General features: G+C 40.0%; 1 protein-coding gene across 5 annotated transcripts in view; it reads right to left on the bottom strand.

The window, feature by feature from the left end:
- ASCC1 (activating signal cointegrator 1 complex subunit 1) overlaps positions 1-24,700 on the bottom strand; it is a 126,441-nt gene that overhangs the window by 14,763 nt on the left and 86,978 nt on the right. For all 5 annotated transcript variants that reach the window (XM_053586227.1, XM_053586226.1, XM_053586223.1 and 2 more), the window contains 2 exons: positions 20,373-20,497; positions 14,968-15,053 (listed from right to left, as the gene is read on the bottom strand). In XM_053586227.1, coding sequence (XP_053442202.1) covers positions 14,968-15,053; positions 20,373-20,497 — 211 coding nt within the window. The remainder of the gene's footprint in view (positions 1-14,967; positions 15,054-20,372; positions 20,498-24,700) is intronic.

Here is a 24,700-nt window from a genome sequence, read left to right as displayed (position 1 = left end):
CTAAGAATTCATGATCTGAAGTATGGGACAAAAAAATATCACTGCTGGCAAACGTAGTGTTCTTCTAATGATGCATTACAAAAAATCTTTTTCTTCTGCCCTTCTGAAATCTGGTATCTGTGGAAAACAGTATTAATCAATCCAAAAAAGTTTCTTGAGTGTTTGCCAGGTGCAAGACCCTGCTAAGCACTAGAGGCACATACAGGGTCTCTAAACAAAGTAGGGAGTTGTCATTGTTGTTTAGCTGGCCCTAAACTGCACTCTAGTTGGTGCAACAGAGCGGGACTCTTGTTGCCCAGGCAACAAAAAAATAGCCGGGCATTGTGGTGGGCGTCTGTAGTTCCAGCTACTTGAGAGGCTGAGGCAAGAGAATAGCTTAAGCCCAAGACTGTGAGGTTGCTGTGAGCTGTGACACCACGGCTCTCTACCGAGGAGGACACAGTAAGACTCTGTCCCAAAAAGAAAAATAAAATAATAAAAAAAACAACAAAGTAGGGAGAGGAGGGAAGGAGCGGAGAGGTGGAGAGGCCCTTACCATTAAGGAGGAGATAATACCTTTATTGGACTTTGAAGAATGAGTATAATTTGGACAGATAAAGTCAGCAGTAAAAAAAAAAAAAGAGAGAGAGAGAGCGAAAGATAAGGACAAAACCTTAGGGAGTAACCACATTAAAGAGTGAATTTAAAAAAAAAAAGTATACACAGAGGCAGGGAGAAAACCAGAAGAGCCAACTGACACCGAAGCAAGGAAGGAGAAAAAAGCATTTGAAAGAGAAAAGAGCTTAATACTTTCAATGTGGTGACTGGGGCAAAAGTGAAATAGGTCAAGGCACTGAACAAATGGGTGCTATTGATGACTTTTTACAGTATTGTTTTGGTACAATGATAGAGATGAGAGAGAATAAATAGGGACTAGTTTGAAAGAGACAATGGAGGAAGAATACCTTCTTAGTATCTAATCAGATTAGAGAAACTGATTCTTCTTTCTTAAAACAAAAAATATTCTCATGAAAGATGCAGCTATCTTCTTAGGAGCTTGCTCTAATAGTAAACATTCCAATTAGGAAGTTGTTCCTTACATCAATTAAATTCTTATATCCATTGAAATGAAATGGTTCAATTTATATGGCAAGATGAACAGTTAATAAAAGCTGTATCTATTTTAAGCATTGCAAGAAGACACAGCCAAGAAGTTGACAAACTTTTCTTCACAGTAGCTTTTCACAAATGGTTACGTGTACTATTCAGCTCCCAAGTGCATGTCTATCTTTTCTTCTTTTCTTAAAAAAATGTTTTATTTTGACATAGTTTTATGCTTACATATAATAGTAATAATAATAATAATAAAAGAATTCCTGCATACCTTTATCCTTCTTTCTTTTTAAATAACCTACTTTAAGAAAAGCATTCTTCGAACTTCCTACTTTTTCTTCTTTGTAATGTGGATATTGCCAATAAATTTTAACTATTTAGTCTAAAAACTGCTGGGGCTCAAATAATGCTAATGATTCAGTCACAAGTTGTAGGGAAGATAAACTGACTTAACAGAACTCCCTTTTGGAATTCACTGGGCTTCTTTAATTTAATTGATATCTTTTACCAGCTATGCCCTATTCCCTCTTTCCTCTCCTTCAGGATTCACTCCAATTAAATGTATGTTAGACCTTCACACTCTATTTTCATGTCTCTTATTTTCTTTCTTTTTATCTTTTTCTTTGTCCCTGAAGCATTCTGGATAATTTCTTCTGACCTCACTTCCAGTTCACTATTTCCCTCTTCAGGTATGTCTATTTTCTTGCTAAATCCATCTATAAGCTCTTTTTTTTTTTTTTTTTTGTAGAGACAGAGTCTCACTTTACCACCCTCGGTAGAGTGCCATGACGTCACAGGACTCACAGCAACCTCCAGCTCTTGGGCTTCCGCAATTCTCCTGCCTCAGCCTCCAGAGCAGCTGGGAATACAGGCACCCGCCACAAGGCCTGGCTATTTTTTGGTTGCAGTTCAGGCGGGGCTGGGTTTGAACCCACCACCCTCAGTATATGGGGCTGGTGCCCTACTCACTGAGCCACAGGTGCCGCCCCATCTATAAGCTCTTAATTTCAGTTATTACATTCTGTAGTTCTAACATTTCTATATAGTCCATTTTCAAAACTGTACTATTGCTTTTTCTTATAGTTCCCAATTCCCTGAGAAAAATTTTAAACTTGGCTTTGATTTTTTTTAACACAGTAGGCATAGTTATTTTTAGCCCAAGTCTGATAACGCTAGTATGTCATATATTTACACCTTTTGGAAATCTACTTGTTTATTGAGACTGTTTTTTTATATGCCTAATCATCTTTGACTGTGTACTGGTTATTTTTCAGGAAAAGTTCCTTGAAGAACTATTTTTAGACAGAAGGTTGTGATACGTTCTTCCAGAGAGAATTTCTGTTTGCTACTGCCACATGTCTGAAAGTACTACCAGTCCAGAGCCTCCTTCATCCAAATTCAAGGCCTCAGGCTCTCAGTATTTTGTTTTTTTTAGAACCCTAATAGTTGGGGTTCCTGCATATTCTTTATCTCCAACATTTGCCAGACGTTTCCTTGATTTCGTCTTCTAATACTTGATGGAATATATGTATGTGTGAGTGTATATACGTAATTTTCAAGGACTGTCATATACTCTAAAATAAAATACATTTTTATATAAGATATTAAAAACAAAATTTTTATAACATTTTTATTTTCCAAATGTAACTATTTATTGCATGCATAAAGTTATATGTTTGTTTTACTAATAACTGCCTATTTCATGTGACTGTGAAGAATAATGTAACTGCTTTCAATACCATAGATAAAAACTATCACAAAATGGGCGGCGCTTGTGGCTCAGTAAGTAGGGCACTGGCCCCATATACCGAGGGTGGCGGGTTCAAACCCGGCCCCGGCAGAACTGCAACAAAAAAATAGCCGGGCGTTGTGGCGGGCGCCTGTAGTCCCAGCTGCTCGGGAGGCTGATGCAAGAGAATCGCCTAAGCCCAGGAGCTGGAGGTTGCTACAAGCTGTGATGCCACAGCACTCTACTGAGGGTGACAAAGTAAGACAATGTCTCTACAAAAAAAAAAAAAAAACCTATCACAAAATAATAAGATGTCCAAGTACATTTAGTTTGTAAGCATTAAGAGCTTCCAGAGGATAGGACATATGCTTAGTGATCTTATTTAAATAAGATTCAAATTTCAAGTCACAGAAATATAAAATGGATACTATAGCTATGGTGAAACTCAAGAGACAGTAACTTTATCCTAAATTCAATTTGCTATTGTTTATCTTTCTACCATAGTGTAGTAGGACATTTAGTGACAGACATTAAAGGAAAAACTTTCTGGGTGGCTCATGCCTGTAATTCTAGCACTTTGGGAGGATGAGGAGGATGGATTGCCTGAGCCCAGGAGTTTGAGACCAGCCTGAACCAGAGTGAGACCCCACACCTCTAAAAAATAGCCAGACATTGTGGTAAATACCTGAAGACCCAGCTACTTCGGAGACTGAGGCAGGAGGATCTCTTCAGCCCAAGAGTTTGAGGTTGTTATGAACTAGGACGCCACGGCACTCTACCAAGGGTAACAAATGGAGACTTTGTCTCAACAACAAAAAAAGACTTTCTGAAAACTTTGAGTTTTGAGGAAAAAAATCTAAAGAGGTCTCAACTAAGAAATCATTTTCAAGAACAGTATATAATATAGTGTTATGTAATTAAAAACTGGATAATTTAAAAAATATTTTCTTCCTTAAGTGAAATAATGAAACTTTTCCCCCTTTTTTCTGCAGTTTTTGGCCAGGGTTTGAACCTGCCACCTCCGGCATATGGGGTAGGCGCCCTACTCTTTTGAGCCACAGGCACTGCCCCGAAATAATACACCTTTTAAATGCTAGTCTTCTTTTGCAAGCATTAATAATTGGGCGGCGCCTGTGGCTCAGTGAGCAGGGCGCCGGCCCCATATACCGAGGGTGGCGGGTTCAAACCCAGCCCTGGCCAAACTGCAACAAAAAAATAGCTGGGCGCTGTGGCGGGCGCCTGTAGTCCAGCTACTAGGGAGGCTGAGGCAGGAGAATCGCCTAAGCCCAGGAGTTGGAGGTTGCTGTGAGCTGTGTAACGCCACGGCACTCTACTGAGGGCAATAAAGTGAAACTCTGTCTCTACAAAAAAAAAAAAAAACATTATAAGAGGGCGGCGCCTGTGGCTCAGTCGGTAGGGCGCCGGCCACATATACTGAGTGTGGCAGGTTCAAACCCGGCCCCGGCTTAACTGCAACCAAAAAATAGCCGGGCGCTGTGGTGGGCGCCTGTAGTCCCAGCTACTCGGGAGGCTGAGGCAAGAGAATTGCTTAAGCCCAGGAGTTGGAGGTTGCTGTGAGCTGTGTGATGCCATGGCACTCTACTGAGGGCCACAGAGTGAGACTCTGTCTCTACAAAAAAAAAAAAAGAAAAAAAACATTATAAGACTTCTGATTTCTGGTCCAGTATTAAAGAGCTTAGAAGTCACTACTCCATTCTAACAATAAGTAAAAAGCTGAACTAAAAAATCATCAATTCTTCTTGGATCGGTCAGAAAAGTAAGATTACAAGATAAACTACTGTCCCCAAAACCGGGGACACACACAGGTGGATACAGAGGATCACAACCACAGCAGAAACTCACAAGGAGAAATCTCTAGAGTAGGAAAGCCTAGCTAATTGACAAACTGCTGTAGGCTCACTGCACAGAAGTATGAGAATAAAAACTCTAGGCGACCCAGTCACAGGGAGGACCCTGCCTATATAAACTTTATCTCCAAGACTTCTACCAGATCTTCATAGTAAACAATGGAGAAATCTGCTAAAAAATCTGCTCCTGCTTCCAGCAGAGAGAGAAAAAGGAACCATTTAAATCAGAGAACTTTGTTCTTTTTAACAAAGCCTGTCCTCAGGAGAAACTATTTTCCAGAGCCTAACCTGCTATGGTTTTATCAAAGCCTAACGAACCTAGGGGAATTAAAATACTCAACTGGCTTGGTGCCTGGAGCTCAGCAGCTAAAGCGCCAGCCACATACACCAGAGCTGGCAGATTCAAATCCAGCCCAGGCCTGCCAAACAACAATGACAACTACAACCAAAAAATAGCTGGCCAAAAAAAAAAAAAACAGCCTGGCATTGTGGCTCCTTAGCTACTTAGGAGTCTGAGGCAGGAGAATCACTTTAGCCCAAGAATTTGAGGTTGCTGTGAGCTGTGATGCCACTGCACTCTACCCAGGGGGACAGCTTGAGACTCTGTCTCAAAAATAAATAAATAAAATATAATAAAATACTAAACTGTAGCCCCTGCTGGCCTTACCTGTGGGAGAAGGGAAATACCCAGCTCTAGTTGGCTCTAGCCTTCTGTGTGGAGCACTCTAGCTCCCTCTAGCCTCCTACATAGAAGGGAAAAATACCACTCTAGGCCCCTCTAACCATTCTGTCCCACATAAAGGAGGGGAGACTGGTGACATTCAGAGTCCAGTGGCACAGGCTGACCAAAAAACTGAGACATAATTGCAGGATTATAAAACATCCCCCTCTGCCACACCTTACCATCACACCACTAAAGGCTATTTACCAGAGTCCCTTTCACCCAGTACATTATGTCCACATTTCAACAAAAAAATTACAAGGCATAGAAAAAGGCAAAAAACACAATTTGAAGAGGAAGAGAAAACACCAGAACAAGAGTCAGGATATGGTAGAGATGTCTGAATTATCACCCCAGAAATTTAAAATAACTACAATTAATATGCTAAGGACTTTAATAGATTTAGACAATATGCAAGAACAGATAGATACTGTAGGCAGAGAGATGAAAATTCTAAGAGAATCAAAAATGAAATGCAATGGCTCAGCGCCTGTAGCTCACTGGTTAGGAAGCCGACCAAATACACAGGGGCTGGCAGGTTCTAACCCGGCCTGAGCCAGCTAAACAACAATGACAACTACAATAAAAATAGCCAGGCCTTGTGCTGGATGCCTGTACTCTCCCAGCTACTTGGGAGACTGAGGCAAAAAATCACTTAAGCCCAAGAGTTTGAGGTTGCTGTGAGCTATGGCGCCACAGCACTCTATGGAGGGCGACATAGTAAGACCATCTCGAACAACAACAACAAAAAAAATGAAATGCAAGTGAACAAAAACACTGTTCACTGTTAACAAACATAAAGAATGCCTCTGATGGTCTCACTAGTAGACTGGACAAGGCTGAGGAAAGTTCTCTGAGCTTGAGGAAGTAACAATAGAAACTTCCAAAACTGAAACGCAAAGAGAACAAAGACTAAAAAAACAGAGCTCATTATACAAGAGCTGTGGGACAACTACAAAAGGTATATCATACACATAACAGAAATATCAGAAGAAAGAAGACATGGGAGTACTAACTGAGCAACGGAGACTGAGAATTTTTCCAAATTAGTGTCAGATATCAAAACATGTATCTAAGAAGCTCAGAGAATACCAAGTAGGATAAATGGAAAAAGAAAAAGAAAAAAATAAAAAACCCACAACACCCACACACCCCCTATATGTAGGTATACTACATTCGCACTTCAGAAAATCAAGGAGAAAATCTTGAAAGAAGTTTGGGAGGGGGTCCCTCCCCTACACAGGGGCAAAGAAAAGAATCTAATCTTTCCTCTGAAACCATGCAATAGATCGTGGAGTCAAATATTTAAAACAACACTAACCTAGAATCCTGAATCCTGTGAAATTATCCTTCAAAACTGCAGGAGCATGGGTGTGGTGGCTTACATACTCTGGGAGGTCAAGCCCAGAGTATCAGTTAAGCTCAGGAGTTCAAGACCAGCCTAAGAAAAAGTGAGACCTCTGTCTGTACTAAAAAGAAAAGAACAATTAGGTGGGCATCATTGTGGTTTCCTGTAGTCCCAGCTACTGGCAAGGCTGAGGCAGGAGAACTGCTTGAACCCCAGAGTTTGAAGTTGTTATAAGCCACGCTGACGCCACAGTACTCTAGCCTGGGGCAACAGAGAGAGACTCTGTCTCAAAAAAAAAAAAAAAAAAAAAAAAAATTTTTTTTTTAAGGAGAAATAAATATTTGCTCAAACAATTGGGGGAATTTGTTGCCAGTAGATTTGCCTTGCAAGAAATGTTAAAAGCAGTGTTCAGAAAGAAGGGAAATGATAGATCAGAAACTTGCATCTATATGAAGAAAAGGAAAGCTCCGGAGAATGAATAAATGAAGGTAAAATAAAAACTTTTATTAATTCATCAAACAGACAAATTGTTCAAAATAATAACAACAATGTATTCAATCATGTGTCCTTATGTGTGTGTGTATATACATATGCTTATGTATAAATGAAATGAATGACAGCAATGATACAAGGGAAGGAGAATTAGGAATGTGTTGTTGTCATAGGCATTTGCACTATTGTGAAGCAGATTGTTATTTGAAAGTGTACTTGGTGGCTCAGCACCTGTAGCTCAAGTGGCTAGGGCACCAGCCACATACACTGGAGCCGGCAGGTTCGAATCCAGCCCGGGCCTGCTGAACAACAATGACAACTACAACCAAAAAATAGCCAGGTGTTGTGGTGGTCACCTGTAGTCCCAGCTACTTGGAAGGCTGAGGCAAGAGAATCTCTTAAGGTGCCCCATGATTGCATTAATGTACACAGCTATGATTTAATAAAAAAAGAAAGAAAGAATCTCTTAAGCCCAAGAGTTGGAAGTTGCTGTGAGCTGTGACACCACGGCACTCTGCCCAGGGCGACAGCTTGAGATTCTGTCTCAAAAAAAGAAAGAAAGAAAGTGTACTTGGATTGATTATAAATGTATACTGCAAACTCTAGGCCAACCACTAAACAAAAAGAAGTATAAGTTATAATAAGTGATATGCTACAAAAGGAGAGAGAATAAATAATATAAAATGCTCAATTAAAGCCAAAAAAAAGGCAGAGAAAGTGTGGTAGGCAAAAACAGGAACAAAAAACAAGGGCAACAAATAGAAAACAGTAAAACATGTGATGTATACTAATCTAACTATATCAATAATCACTTTAAATATCAATGGTCTAAACAGTTAAAAGACAAAGATTGTCAGAGTATATTTAAAAAACCCAGCTACATGTTATCCATAAGAAACTCACTTTAAATACAAAGACACATATAAATTATGGAGGAAAAAACATGCCATTTCAACATAATCAAAAGCAAGTGAGTAGTTGTATTAATTTCAGACAAAGCGGATTTCTGGGTAAGGAAAGCTATTAGGGATAAAGACAAGTACGACATAAAGATAAAGGGATCGACTGTCCAAAAAAGACATAATAATCCTTCACGTGGATGCACCTAACAATAAAGCGTCAACATACCATGAGGTAGAGACTGACAGAAGCAAGAAGAAACAGATGAACCCACTGTTATGGGTGAAGACGGGTCCACCAGGCAGAAAATCAGTTAGGATGTAGTTAATAGCAACACCATTCAACTGGATATAATGGACATCTATAGAACACTTCATCCAACAATAGCAGATTACATATTCTTCTCAAGCTCACAAGGAACATTCACCAAGACAGATTACATTCTGGGCCATAAAACACATCTTAATCAATGTAAAAGAATAGAAATCATACAGCATCTGTTTTTAGGCCACAATGGAATTAAACTTGAAATCAGTAACAGGAAGACAGCTAGAAAATCCCAAAATATTTGGAGATTAAGTAGCATACCTCTATGTAACTCATGGGTCAAAGACAAACTCTAAAGAGAAATTTAAAAATTTTTTTAAACTAAATGAAAATAAAAATACAACTTATCAAAATTTGTGGGATGCATCAAAAGCAGTGCCTAGAGGGAAATTTGTAGTATTGAATGCATATGCTAGAAAAGAACAATCTAAAACCAATAACCTAAGGTTTTGCCTTAGGAAACTAGAAAGAAGAGCAAATTAAATCCAAAGTAAGCAGATGAAAAGAAATAATAAGAAAAAATAGAGCAGAAATCAATAAAATTGAAAATAGGAACTCAACAGAGAAAATTAAGAGTGAATCTAATGTCAACTGTGGACTGTGGGTGATAATGTATCACCTCAGGTCACCAATTGTAACAAATGTCTGTGCCAGATGTCAACAGTGGAGGAAGTTGTACATGGGTAAGAACAGGAGGGAGGCTGAGAATCTCTTAAGGTGGGGTATGAAACGCTCTGTACTTTCTGTTCAATTTTGCTGTGAACCTAAAACTGTTCTAACAAATAAAGTTTATTATTATTTTTTTAAGTGACCGCATAGTTCTAAACCTCACCTTGTTCCTCCTCTAGAAAAAAAGAAAAATAAATGCTTTTCAATACTGCTTTATTTTATTTTATTTATTTATTTATTTATTTTTTGAGACAGAGCCTCAAGTTGTTACCCTGGTAGAGTGCTGTGGCATCACAGCTCACAGCAACCTCCAACTCCTCAACTTAAGCGATTTTCTTGCCTCAGCCTCCTAAGTAGCTGGGACTACAGGTGCTGGCCACAATGCCTGGCTATTTTTTGGTTGTAGTTGTCATTGCTGTTTGGCAGGCCCAGGGTGGATTTGAACCCGCCACCTCTGGTGTATGTGGCTGGTGCGTTAGCTGCTTGAGCTACAGGCGCTGAGCCTTCAACATGCTTTTAATACTTCAATCATTCAAATCTAGTCTCTCCACTTAGAGTGTTTAAGAATGTAATTGTGCCTTCATTACCTTGGACAGACTGAATAGAGAGTTGGTCAAAGAGGAATGGGGGAGGCATGTTCTACTTTTTGACCTTGGCTGTAGATGCGCTGTTCACGTTATGCTTATTTATTAAAAATTACATACATGTTTTATGCATATATGTATTTCAGCAAAAAAAAAAAAAGAATAGTATGGGATTTTTAAAAAGATTCCTTTATAAATTGAAGATGTCATTTAAATTTATACATTTTAACTATCCTTTTAAAGGCTCTAAAGAGGCTTGGTGCCTGTAGCTCAGTGATTAAGGCGCCAGCCACATACACAGAGAGGTGGGTTCGAACCCCGCCCGGGCCTGCTAAACAACAATGACACAAAAAAAAAATAGCTGGGCATTGTGGTAGGTGCCTGTAGTCCCAGCTACTCGGGAAGCTGAGGCAAGAGAATCGCATAAGCCCAAGAGCTGGAGGTTGCTGTAAGCTATGACGCCAAGCACTCTACCGAGGGAGACACAGTGAGACTCTGTCTCAAAATAAATAAATAAGTAAATAAATAAAGGCTCTAAAGAACAGAGATGGGCAAAGGCAAAAAGGAATGAAGTACCTGAGTGACTTTCATTCATGTCTTTCAAGGAAAAATGTGGCTAAACAGATTTAAAACATATTTTCAGGGGAAAGTAATTAAAAATTAATATAGTTTAATACTGTCAACCATCTTTCTCTAAATTTAACGATTTTTATATATATATAATAGAAAAGGTACTGGCTCGGTGCCTGTGGCTCAAGCGGCTAAGGCACCAGCCACATACACCTGAGCTGGCAGGTTCGAATCCAGGCCTGGCCTGCCAAACAACAATGACGGCTGCAACCAAAAAATAGCCAGGCATTGTGGTGGGCGCCTGTAGTCCCAGCTACTTGGGAGGCAGAGGCAGGAGAATCGCTTGAGCTAGGAGTTGGAGGTTGCTGTGATCTATGAAGCCATAGTACTCTACCCAGCGCGACAGCTTGAGGTTCTGTCTCAAAAAAAAAATAGAAAAGGTACTAATTCATCTCCCTTTTACTTGGCTTATATTTTCCAAGACTTTTAAGTGTCTAAAGAAATGGCACTTTTAGAGGGCCCTTCAATTTTGGACCTATGGTATTTTCATTCCTTCCCAAATACATCACTGTGACTTTATTTGCCCTAAATCACCCTCCCTGATGAGCAAACTAGGGCTCTAGGGCGGCGCCTGTGGCTCAGTGAGTAGGGCACCGGCCCCACATGCCGAGGGTGGCGGGTTCAAACCCAGCCCCGGCCAAACTGCAACAGAAAAATAGCCGGGCGTTGCGGCTTGCGCCTGTAGTCCCAGCTGCTCAGGAGGCTGAGGCAAGAGAATCGCGTAAGCCCAAGAGTTAGAGGTTGCTGTGAGCCGTGTGACGCCACGGCACTCTACCCGAGGGCGGTACAGTGGACTCTGTCTCTACAACAACAACAACAACAAAAAAAAAAACTAGGGCTCTAATGCCTCCTCTCCCCTCTGCAGTCAGAAGCTACGCTTTTGAACCATTAATATGGCACCGCTGTTCAATCTACTCTGAGAATACTTAGAATACTGATTCAATTGCTTAAGGCCATTTCATAAGTCCCCCAAACAGACTTGCATTATTTCTCTCTCCAGAAGCCGGCAATGACCATCCTACTCCTAGCTAGGAAGGGAGCACTTATTTCCTGACATATGTCTTTAGGTCAGCATGATTTCTCCAATTACAAGTTTATCACTGCCTATGGCTATACAAAGAGCATCTTTGCTGCTATCTCTTAGATGAGAAACAGAATCTCTCCGAGGGGACACCATCCTGTTAATTTGGCCTAGGTCATCCTCACTCACACATCCTCCTTTTGGAGCTGTCAGTCTTCGATTAAAAAAAAAAAATCATAATTGACTATGTTTGCTCCTTTTCAGGTCTGAATAACACAGGAGAATGATTCTTTGGTTGTCGGTTCTTATTTCAAAGTCTTTCTTAGGGAAAGAAAATTCTTATTTTACTAGGAATAACCACATACTAGTGTATTACAGCTGCAACAACTCTCAAAAAAGCTGTACAAAAGAAAAATGTGACTTCTACATCTCAAAGTCATTAGAGACTTTTTTTTTCCTTATTAAGGCACCCAGAACAATATTATACCAAGCCAAAAGAAGTAATTTTCTTCATGGAGTAGAATAGCAATTGGCTGTTACTCATTAAATTCTTACAGAAATGAGCAATGACTTTCTTTCTTATTCTGTTTCTCTCTGAATAGTAGATGAAGTTGATTTTTTTCCCAACCCTGCCTCCCACCAGCAGTATTCCTGATTTTTGGCCTATGGAGCTGTTAATATCCTACACATACATGCTCAGGCTCCTTACCAGTCAATGCATTTAACCTTTCTGTTTATTTCATGTCAGTCCCTATCTTCTTAGTGAAATTGATTTTTTTTCTTTCCAAACAGAATAATTTCATATGGTATAAAAACTATATACATAAAATACACTGGTTTCTAAATCCTTTTTGTATTTTAAAGGCTGCAGGGGACATGGGTTCTCTTGTTTTAATTGAAAAAGACATGCCTATTTGTGATAATGCCAAAAGGTGGGCTGACTACTGCTACTTCACAAATACAGTTATTGTCTCTCCTGTGTTGGGGTAAAACTGCTGAACCCCGCAATTTACCTTTATTCTCAAAGAGAAGTTAATTCCATGATTGACCACAGGTGAAAGATTATATTTCCTGGAACTAAGTAAAACACTAGAAACTATTTAAAAGAACATTGTGTCATAACTGTGTTCAAAGGCACTTTTCTTTCATAATTCGCCCATACCATTTTACATCCTAATTGCCTATCAACTGTGCCCCTCAAGAATAGAAGCTCCTAGAAGGTAGAACTACATCACAATGACAATGGTCTTGGCAGATGGTATACAGCTCATATGGATTTCTGTTAGTATTATATTCAATTCAAAAGTCTAATTCTTAATTAGCCACTGTTTTAGACTAACTGGCACACCCACTGCCCTAACATTTATGAAATGGGTTTTAATCAGACACTATCACAGTTCAGACCAATAGATACACCCAATTTCAAATGCTATGTATCTAATGATCTCTACCTAAGCACCGAGCACCTTTATGAGAGACAGCAGAAACAATGCTAAAGTTGCACATTTTAAGTCTTTTTGTTCTGATTTAGACTCTGCGACTAACTCTTACTACCTTTGGTAAGTCACTTTAACCTAATAGATCTAATGTCAAAGATTAAGGTTGGGAACTGAACTGAATAGTCTCTAAGTGTGTAGCTGGGCCCAGCTCTAACACTCTGATTAGGCATGAATTAAGTAAAGTACTACTGCCAGAGCAGTTTCTTATCAACACTAGAGGGAGCTACATTCATGTCATCAATGGGGTGTTTTATACCTCACGAAAAAGCTTCTTTTAAATGGAAACGAACTTTTCCAGAACAAGAGAAATTCCATACCAAGTGAGAGGTCTACACTATTCACATAAGTTCCCTGCAACTACCTCCCTCTTACAAATGTCAGGGCACCTCACTCCTGACTTGCACCAACACACAGGCTTCGATTTTAATTTCATAAGAACCAACTTAGCAAATGAGTATAATTGTGATGGATGTGTTACTTAGTTCAATGTAAGCATTTTGCATTGTATATCAAAGCAGTACACTGAACCCCATAAAGTCATCAATGTACAAAGTTGTGATTTAATAAAATAAATACATAAATAACCAACTTGGCTTTGAATCACTCCTAAAGATGACGGTTTTCCCCATTTGATCTATTTTCTGTCTTAATCAAATTAATAACAATAAAAAGCAAAGTAATTAACAGTGATATCAGAAAATCCCCAAAGAAGGGAAATAGAGGAGGAAAAAGATTCATATCACACTAAAACTTTGACCTGGGAAAAAACAGTAAAGTTAATTATCATACAATTGAATTCATTACCAGCCTGCCACTCAAACCCACAGCTACTTTAAAAACAAGAAAGCTAGGGCGGTGCCTGTGGCTCAGTGAGCAGGGCGCCGGCCCCATATACCGAGGGTGGCGGGTTCAAACCCAGCCCCGGCCAAACTGCAACAAAAAAATAGCCGGGCGTTGTGGCGGGCGCCTGTAGTCCCAGCTACTCGGGAGGCTGAGGCAGGAGAATCGCCTAAGCCCAGGAGTTGGAGGTTGCTGTGAGCCGTGTGACGCCACGGCAGTCTACCGAGGGCAATAAAGTGAAACTCTGTCTCTACAAAAAAAAAAAAAAAAACAAGAAAGCTACTCAAAAGGAGAAAAGATAAGAAAGCAAGGAATCAACACAGCGCTGCAATATGGGTGATAGGATGTCCTACTGGTCTTTGTGGTAAGATGCTCGCTCACAACTGCTAAAGAGTGATGTTATTAATTGGAGGCAAGGCAATTATATTAGACATTTGGCAAGAAGACTGTGAAGTGACAAGGTAAGGGAATGGAGGATGGGTAGGGAAAGAAAAAGAGAAAACCATTTCTAAAGGTTACTCTGATTTACTAAATGCTCTCTTTTCCACCAATGAAAAACACCTATGGCCTTAAAAATGTTTGACCTAAATCATCACAGAACAAATAAAATGAAGAATCAAAAACTTCTCTAGTAGTATCAACTTATGTTTCTCTTTACCTGGAGGAACAATGGCATGTTAATCTGAAAGGGCACAAATCATGAATACATAGTATTACAAAATGTAGTCTCTCTGTGGGAGAACAACACACACAAATGCAACCCTGAAGAACCCCTTTTTTTTTTAAAAATTTCATGGATCAATTCAACACATAAAAAAGCAATGCATCAAAAGTCAGAAACAGACCACCTATATTTTAGGACATGGGCTCTTCCTGAGTAAAAATAGATTATAAAGCCACAGAAAGTGATTTTATGGTAAAGAGAAAAACCAACCAGAACAAGACAAACAATTATTTTCCACTTAAAAAAAACCCCGCAAACTCAGAGGTATGCCTACAATCCAAGTAGTTGGGGTACCTAATTGTTTCTTAAATCACCAATTTCAACTACTCCAGTGTGTCAAGAGGACTTCTCTTTTCCTTTAGCAAATTAAAAGAAAAAAAATTGGAACAGCCCTTTCAATCAATGATCCTCATGAGAAGCGTGAGAAAAATATACTCTACTGTGAAAAAGAAAACAATTTGTTTTCCTCTCTTTATTTCGGACACATGTCAAAGAATTTCCAATCATCCTACTTCATACTAACCTTTAAAACGTTTCGGCCATCAAATGATTCTCTTTCCTTGAAGATGTACTTGCCATCCGCTGTGTAGACATTGTACCTGCCTTCAGCTGTAAATATTCCAAAGATAATGTTAGAAGACAAGGTGGGGTTATTTATCTGTTTGAACTAACAACATTTTCATATGCTACGGAGAGAGGGGGATAACATAAAAGAAAAAAACCTCAGGCTATGAGTCAAGAAACTTGGGTTCTAGTTCCAACTCTGTCATCAAATTATTCAATATACATTTACTCATTCAACATTCTCCAAGTACTGACTGTATGTATTCTTAACTATGCAACCAGCGACATTCTTAGGCAAATTATATCTCTTCATAGAACTCGGTTCCTTAGTGACAAAGTTAGAGGTTGAGACTAAGTGATTTCCAAAGGTTCCTGACAGTCTACAAACCTACGATAGGCTGCACATAATTTTAAATAGGTAAAAATAAACAAGAGTTCATGCTAATGGAAAAACTGCTGGCAAACATGCTTTGGGAATGCCCCCAAAGGAAAAAATGCCGGTTAGTTGCAATCAAAGGTTTCCTTACAGATATTCTACACAGCAATGCCGCAAATCTATGACCTTAACCTAAACAAGGCTGTGCTTTATCTTCTTGAGTCAATTTAGGTTTCAAATCCCAAAAGTTGTCCTTAAAAATTTACAGAGAAAAGAACATCAAAGGAAAGGGAAACAAGAAAGAAAAATATAACATCATTTCATGTTTTCTTCAAATAAGAATTCAACACAGAGAAGAGTCCAGGGAGCAAAAAATTCAAATCACCCTCACGAATTGCTTAACTCTCAGAATATTTTCTAAAATATTAATCCTTTACTGCCCAATGACAGACCTTCAAAAATATTTGTATTTCCACCTTTGAGTGTGTTCTTTGACTTATACAGATATGGAGAGAAGCAAGTCAGAAGTGATAAAATACAGTAGAACCTCTGTAAATTGACCACTCAAGGGACTATAACAAAGTAGCCAACATAAAAAACTATGTTAGGTACATGTGGTGCATGTCTGGTCTATGAAAATTAGGTCAACTTAAGGAGGTGGTCAACTATGGAGATTCTACTGTCTGTCTAGAGTTCTAACAACTCCCTGAACAGAATACATTTTAGTTACACATGGATAACTATGGAATTATTTCTCTAATGATAAATAGAATCCCTTTTTGTTTTTTTTTTTTAGAGACAGCGCCTCAGCTATTGCCCTGGGTAGAGTGCTGTGGCATCACAGCTCACAGCAACCTCCAAATCCTGGCCTTAAGCAATTCTCTTGCCTCAGCCTCCCAAGTAGCTGGGACTACAGGTGCCCGCCACAACACCCGGCTATTTTTTGGTTGTAGTTGTCATTGTTTGGCAGACCCGGGCTGGATTTGAACCCACCAGCTCTGGTATATGTGGCTGGTGCTTTAGCCGCTTGAGCTACAGGTGCAGAGCCAAGAAATGGAATCTTAATCAAAATCTTAATCTGCCCATCTCACAACATCAGATATGCGAAATTTAAAAGAACAACAGACCAAGTGCAGTAGCTCACACCTGCACTTTGGAAATCCAAGATAGGAGGGCTACTTGAGACCAGGAGTTTAAGACCAACCTGGACAATATGGCAAGACCCTGATTCTATAAATATATCTGAAAAGGCTCAGCACTCATCGCTCAATAGTTAGGGTGCCGGCCACATACACTGGGGTTGACAGGTCAAACCTGACCCAGGCCTGTTAAACAGCAACAACTACAACAACAAAAAATAGCTGGGCATTGTGATGGGTGCCTGTAGTCCCAGCTACTTGGGAGGCTAAGGCAAGACAATCGCTTAAGCCCAAGAGTTTGAGATTGCTGTGAGCTGTGACACCACGGTACTCTACCAAGGACAACACAGTGAGACTCTGTCTCAAAACAAAAAAAATCGAAAATTAGCCAGGTATGGTGGGACACGCCTATAGTCCCAGCTACTAAGGAGGCTGAGGAAGAAAAATTATGTGAGCCCAGGAGTTTGAGATTACAATAAGCTATGATGATGGCCCTTGAATTCTAGCTTGGGCAACAGAGTGAGATACTGTCTCAAAAAAAAAAGTAAAAGAAGAAAAAGTAAATTAATACCAAAAAATATCAATTAAAAAGCAGAAAGAATATTATCTGAACATTGACATATTTAATGACAAGTCCAAAATCTATTAAGTAGCATTAACCATTTGGAAAATGCAAATCAAAACCAAAATGAGATACAAATTTTACACCCACAAGAATAGCTATAATGATAAATAAAAAAAAGATAATAACAAGTGTGGGCAAAGATGTGGAGAAACAGAAATGCTCATGTACTGCTGTAGAATGTAAATTGGTGCAGCCATTTTGGAAAATAATCTCAGTCCCTCAAAAGATTAAACATGCTATTACCATAATACCCAGAAATTCCACACCTAGGTAAATACCCAAGAGAACTGAAAACATATGCCAACACAAAAACATGCACATGATGTTCATAGCAGCATTGTTCATAATAGCTGAAAAATAGAAACAACACAAATGTCTGTCAACTGATGTCAACTGTAATATTATTCAGTAATAAAAAGGAATGAAGGGCTTGGCTCCTGTGGCTCAAGCAGCTAAGGCACCAGCCACATACAATTGAGCTGGCAGGTTCGAATCCAGCCCGGGCCTACCAAACAATAATGATGGCTGCAACCAAAAAAAAAAAAAAAAAAAATAGCCAGGCATTGTGGCGGGCGACTGTGGTCCCAGCTACGTGGGAGGCACAGAGACAGGAGAATCGCTTGAGCCCAGGAGCTGGAGGTTGCTGTGAGCTGTGATGCTATAGCACTCTACCCAGAGTGACAGCTTGAGGCTCTGTCTCAAAAAAAAAGGAATGAAGTACTGATAGATCAACCTTGAAAACATTCTAAGTGAAAGAAGCCAATCACAAAAGATCATACTGTGTACAATTCTACTTATATGAAATACCCAAGAGGGGAAATCTATACAGACAGAGAGCAGACCGGTGTGCCTAGGGCTGGGGAGTGGAGGGGTGAGGCAGGAAGAAACGGGGAGTGACTGCCAATGGGTATGGAGTTTCTTTTTTGAGGTGATGAAAATGTTCTAAAATTAACTGTGGTGGTGGTTGCACAACTCTTATTATACTAAAAACCACAGACTTGTACATGGCAAATGGGTGAATTATATCTCAATAAAGGTATTATACTTAAAATACCTACAAGTAAGAAGGGATAACTACACTGTGAACACATTTTCTCATATAAAGCTGTGAATCCAAATCTGGATCACACAATACAGAATACACAGATTCCAGCATAACTGAACTCCATGTTAAGAGATTAGTTGATAATGGAATATGATACAGTTTTAAGAGCTCTGAACAGAGACTTAACGACTAAAATGCACTAATGATAGCTATTAAATAGCTAATGAAATATTGTTTATACCTGTACTGTCCAAAACAGCACTCACTATCCAGACAAGTTTAAATTTAAATGAATTATGGTTAAATATAAATAAAAGTTCACTTTCACAGTCTCACTAGCCACCTCTCAAGTGCTCCATAATCACACATGGCTAGTGGCTACCATACTGGCCATCACAGATACAGAATATTTCTATTATCACAGAAGGTTCAATTGTATGGTGCTAGATACACGGTGTCATCTGAACCAAGGAATTTATAGTGTAGTTTAGTGTTCTGAAATTCTGCTTTTACATAATGATGTTAAAACATACATCACCTCGGGAGATCTCACTATTTTCCAAAATTAAAACTGTCTGAAATAAAATAAACAGGTAGGGCAAAGTGGCTCACAGCTGCTACCCTAATACTTTGGGAGGCTAAGGCAGTAAAAGATCACTTGAGCCCAGGGGTTTGAGGTTGCAGTGAACTGTGTTAACACCACTGCACTCTAGCCAGGGCAACAGAAAAAGACCGTTTCAAAATAAACAGATAGATAAATAGAAATTGTACATGTAAATAAGCAAATGAATGAATGAACGAGTGAATAAATAAATAAACATCATAAACCTAGATAAACGTTTCCCTTGGACAAGCTACATTATAATATGTAGATAGCTCAAATATTCCAACCTTCTGCTGTGCTAATACATTTTAAAGAACAGATTTGCAGAGGAAAAGTTTCATATAGCTTCAATTTATGTCTCTTGATCAGATGCTGAATGTGCTAAAGAAGTTTTCACTTTGGAAGTGGGAATGGGGAAAAAAATCCTTTTTCAAATAAATAATTATCCAATCAAGGATTAAAACAAAGCATTGTTATCCAAAGGCTGAGATTTCATGAGAAAAAGAAATTATTACTCTAAAACAGCGGTTCTCAACCTGTGCGTTGTGACCCCGTTGGGGGTCGAACGACCCTTTCACAGGGGTCGCCTAAATATATCCTGCATATCAGATATTTACATTATGATTCATAACAGTAACAAAATTACAGTTATGAAGTAGCAACGAAAATAATTTTATGGTTGGGGGTCACCACAACATGAGGAACTGTATTAAAGGGTTGCAGCATTAGGAAGGTTGAGAACCACTGCTCTAAAGCAAGGTTTCTCAACTTTGGTGCTACTGACATCTTGGGAAGAATAATTCTTTGTCTTAGAGAGCCATCCTATGCCTCTACCCATTAGACGCCATTAACAACTCACCTCCAGTGTGATAACCAAAAATGTCTCTAAACAGTCCCAAATGTCCTCCAGGGGGCAAAATTGCCTGCAAAGGTTCCACTGGTATAACATTTACTTTTATTTACTAATCTTCATTTCTTCTTTTTTCTCTTTGAAGACAGCCACAAAGCATTGCATGGGACATATTTATACTAAAAAATTATTCATTCAGGCTTGGTGCCTGTAGCCAGCGGCTGCTGGCAGGTTCAAATCCAGCCCAGGCCTGCCAAACAACAATGACAACTAAAACCAAAAAATAACCGGGCATTGTGGCGGGTGCCTGTACTCCCAGCTACTTGAGAGGATGAGGCAGGAAATGGCTTGAGCCCAAGAGTTGGAGGTTGCTGTGAGCTGTGACACTACGGCACTCTACCCAGGGCGACATAGTGAGACTCTGTCTCAAAAATAAATAAATAAATAAATAAATAAATAAAATTATTCATTCAGGGAATTTATCTGGGCATCCTGTTCTTTTTATTTGCTAAATCTGACAACCCTATATGTGACAGAAATTAAACATCTAGAAGCCAGAGCCCCATGCTAGATATGTCCTTCCCCACTTAGACTTCACGCCTCAAAATAAGCTAATACATTTTTTAAAAAAAGAAGACCTATCAGAGATAGTCCATGCTATTTAAACCTTAGGGATCCTGCAAGGCTGCTGATCAAACTGTGCTACAGTTCCATGCAGGACTTACCATTGGGGTCTTTCCTGAATAGCGTATTCATGACTGTAGCATGCAGTTTCACACTATTCCACTCTTTCACTATTAGTCCAGATGCCTGAAAACGTTCCAGCACTCGATCGACTAATTCTTGTAGCCTAGAGAAATTGAAGAGAAGAAGCACAGAAATCTTAGTAAACTCCTGAACACCTGATTACTAATTCAACAATGTTTATAAAGCATTTGCTCAACGCTGGTCACTGTACAAAAGCCCAGCATCGGAAGAGGAAGTAGAAGCTGAACACCTATCATGGAGCTCACTGTCTTGTCAAGAAGACAGAAAGACAGGGAACATAAATAACCGCAATGCATTGCGGTGAGTGTGAAGGGACTATGCAACTCTACAGGAAGAGGGCCGTGTCTCCATGGGAGGTTGAAGTGGGGTCTTGACGGATCATTAAAGAATTGCAAACTAAACCGGGAATGAAGGGCACTTCAAGCAGAAGAAGAAACAGCATATGTAAAGATGCCAAGGCATATAAGATCTCAGCATATTCAGAAAACTGTCAATTATTTAATAACACAGAGTGAGAGAAGAGGGACAATTGGAGATGAGCTGAATCTATAAGTAGTAGCCAGACCACGGGAAGCCACCAAAAAACTTTCAAAAGAGAAGGATGTGCTCCAATGTCCATTTTTGAAAGCTGACTCTGTGGCAGGGTGGAAAATGCTTTAGAAGGGAAGAGACCAGCAGTACAGAGGTCAGCCAGGTGGCCACTGCAATAGCCAAAGTAACAAAAAACATAATACGTCAGGTACTGTTCTGAGCACTTTGTATCTGTTAAATCACTTAATCTTCATAACAAATTATTATACCTATTTTACCTGTAAGACAACTGAGGCACAGAGAAGTTATGAACTTCACCAAGGTCACAAAGCTAGTAAGCAGTGGATCCAAAATCAGAATGCATGCAGAGTAGCTTCAGAGTCCATGCACTTGAGAATGGTATATAAAGGGGAAGAGGATGCAGATCTAAACTGCAGCAGGGCCTTGAGAACCATGGGTTCAAAAGAGCTATGTGAGAGAGAAGGTGGTGCCCATTCAGACATGGTGGTGTTAGGGAAAGGAAGTGATGAAGAAAGATTCCCAAGTGTTGCCTTAAATAACCAGCTGGGTCATTAACCAAGCTGTGGAAAAGCAACTGCTTATTGTTACGTTGCATTGTTCTGGGAAGATTAAGATACCGTGCATGATTCTGCAGATTTGGCATGGGATATTGGAAGAGAGATGAAAATATGAACCTGGGGGCAGCACCTGTGGCTCAAGGGAGTAGGACGCCAGCCCCATATGCTGGAGATGGCGGGTTCAAACCAGCCCCAGCCAAAAACTGCAAAAAAAAAAAAAAAATGAACCTGGAGCTCAAGAGGAAAATCTAAACGAACAATATATATTTAGGAATCATAAGCACAAAAACAGTAGTTAGAAGCATAGAGGAGATGCAGTGACGGGGTGATGGGATTCAGAGTAAGCCAAGAGAGGTAGGGACAGAGCAGGGTGAAACGCTATGCGAAGAGCAGAGAAGGCACCAGCAAAGACAACGGATGCAGGTAAGGAGTAAGAAAAGGAAGTTGAGAGGCTGGAGGGAGAATTACAAAGGGGAAAACAGAATAATCAGTACAGGAGAACACTAGGAAAAGGAAGAAAAGAGGCAAAAAATACTTCCTTATTTTTCACAATTAGAGACTTCGGTCAAAGCAGTTTCGCTGACATGCTAGAGACAGACAGAAGTCTTGTAAACAGAGGACCAAGGGAGGAACTAGAGAGAGGAGGGGAAGGTGAGAACTTTACAGAACTCTGTCAAGAAACTTGAAAGGAAGGAGAGAAGCCAGGCATGGGTGGCTCACGCCTGTAATCCTAGCACTTCAGGATGCCAAGGAGGGTGGATTGCTTGAGCTCAGAAGTTCGAGCTAAGCCTGAGTAAGAGCAAGAATCCATTTCTACTTTAAAATATAGAAAAACTAGCCAGGCATTGTGGCAGGTGCTTGTAGTCCCAGCTACCAGGAGGCTGAAGCAGGAGGATGGCTTGAGGCCAAGAGTTTGAGGTTGCTGTGAGCTACAATGATGCCATGGCACTCTATCCAGGGTGAAAGAGTAAGACTCTGTCTCAAAAAAAAAAAAAAAAAAAAGAAAGAAAGGAAGGAGAGAAAACTAATGCCTTGGTAATTAGAATATATGGAGTTGAGGGAAGGTTGCTTGTATTTGGTTTAATGAAGAGAAAAGTTGAAAATGCTTACTGACAACAAGAAATTATCCAATAGAGAAGGGAGATCAAACTTTAGGCCATAGAGGGAATGCACAGAACAAGATTCGAAAGGATGACGTGCACATAGGACATAGGAATACAGCAGGGACTAAACCCAGCCCTCACCCCGAGCAGCCAACATTCCAGTGGAAGGAGACAGGCAACACACACACGCGCGCGCGTACCTCGGGGTGCTAAGTGCTACAAAGCAAAGGAAATGGCAAAGAGGGAGCAGAATGGGACTAGAGACAGGTGTACTATCTTACATAGGGCAATCAGGGAGGGTCTCTCTGATAAAATGACATTTAAACAGAGACCTGAAGGGAAAGCATTCCATACAGAGCGAACAGCAAACACAGACATATGAGACAGGCGTGTGAGTGGTGTGACTTAGGAACAGTAAAGAAGCCAGTGTTTGCAGTAAAACTGAGAAAGCAGAAGTGATGAGGTGCGGTAGGTAGGAAGAATCACACAGAACTCGTAGGCCTGTGTAAGGGCTTCGGCATTTACCCTGACTGAGGTAGAGAGCTTCTGGAGGGTTTGGCAGAAGAATGACATGATCTGGCTGCTGTGTAGATGACTAATAGTGGTGGAACCAGGATGGAAGCAGGGAAGTAGCTAGAAAGCTATGGCAACACCAGATGGCTGGGGCAGCAGCAGTGGTAGTGATGAGAAGGGACAGATTTCTTGATATACTGAGTCAAGAGGTGAAGGTGAGTCTAAAATAATTTTTGTCCTGAGCAACCAGAATATTGAATATCAAAGAACACAATATATTGAAGGGCTCACAACAAATTCTGTAGAAGGGGAGCAGCAGTAATGAGATGGAATGGCAGGCTGAAGCCCAGTTGCAAAGGCCTCTACAGGTCAAGCAGGGTTGCAGTTTTACTTGGTAGGCCATGAAACCAATAAGGGTTTTGGTTTTTGTCTTTGTTTCTGAGACAAGTCTCACTCTGTCACCCTAGGTAGAGTGCCACTGTGTCACAGATCACAGCAACCTCTGTTTCCTGGGCTCAAGCAATTCTCTTGCCTCAGCCTCCGGAATAGCTGGGATTACAGGCACCAGCCACAACGCATGGCAAGTTTTTCTATTTTTAGTAGAAATGGAGTCTCGCTCTGGCTCAGGTTGGTCTGAACTCCTGAGCTCAAGCAATCCACCCACCTTGGCCTCCCAGAGTGCTAGGATTATAGGCGTGAACCACCACGCCCTGCCGAATGAGGGTTTTTAAGAAGCAAGAAACACTGGGAAAACTAAAGGCATGGAAACCAGTTAAAAGAGATGTGCTTCCTTACACAGTTATCTTAATTTTTTCCCCAATTACAAAAATAATTCATATTCATTATAGAAATATGTAAGGTACAGAAAAGGCATAAAAGGGAAAACATACCCTCACCATTCACAGATAAACATTTAACAAAAAAGAGTTAAGTGTTGGGCGGCGCCTGTGGCTCAAAGGAGTAGTGTGCCAGCCCAATATACCAGAGGTGGCAAGTTCAAACCCAGCCCCAGCCAAAACCTGTACAAATAAATAAATAAATAAATAAGAGTTAAGTGTGTATCTGTAGATGGTGAAGGTATGTAGTCAGGAAAAAAAAAAACATTTAAGATATACTAGTTCAAAAACTTTCTAATTAACACCACAACAGACTGATACAATTTTTAAATATTTCTAAATAACATAACTCTGAACATTACCAAGTACTACAAAATCCGCCTCAATTACAAATCACAAGAGAGCAATTCCTTACTTTTCTCTCTGTTTAAGGAAAAAAAGAAAGTGGATAGGCCATTTAGCTCAGTAGAAACAGGGAGCATAATTAGAGTAAGGAAACCAGGTAGACTAAATGAAAGAAGCCAGTTTCCAGCTTTGTCTTTCTGGAAGTCAAGGGATTTCTGCCAATTTACAGACTCAAAATTGTGAAGGGACTAAAGTCACTTAAAAAGTTCCAGTCTAACGTGCTTTTTTTACACAGGAAGAAATGGCACACAGAAAGGCTGAATTGGGCGGCGCCTGTGGCTCAGTCAGTAAGGCGCTGGCCCCATATACCGAGGGTGGC

Source organism: Nycticebus coucang, chromosome 3, assembly GCF_027406575.1.
Source record: "Nycticebus coucang isolate mNycCou1 chromosome 3, mNycCou1.pri, whole genome shotgun sequence".
In the NCBI taxonomy this organism is placed as follows: domain Eukaryota; kingdom Metazoa; phylum Chordata; class Mammalia; order Primates; family Lorisidae; genus Nycticebus; species Nycticebus coucang.
Note: the sequence above shows the minus strand (reverse complement) of the source record. Positions and strands in the feature narration are given on the sequence as shown.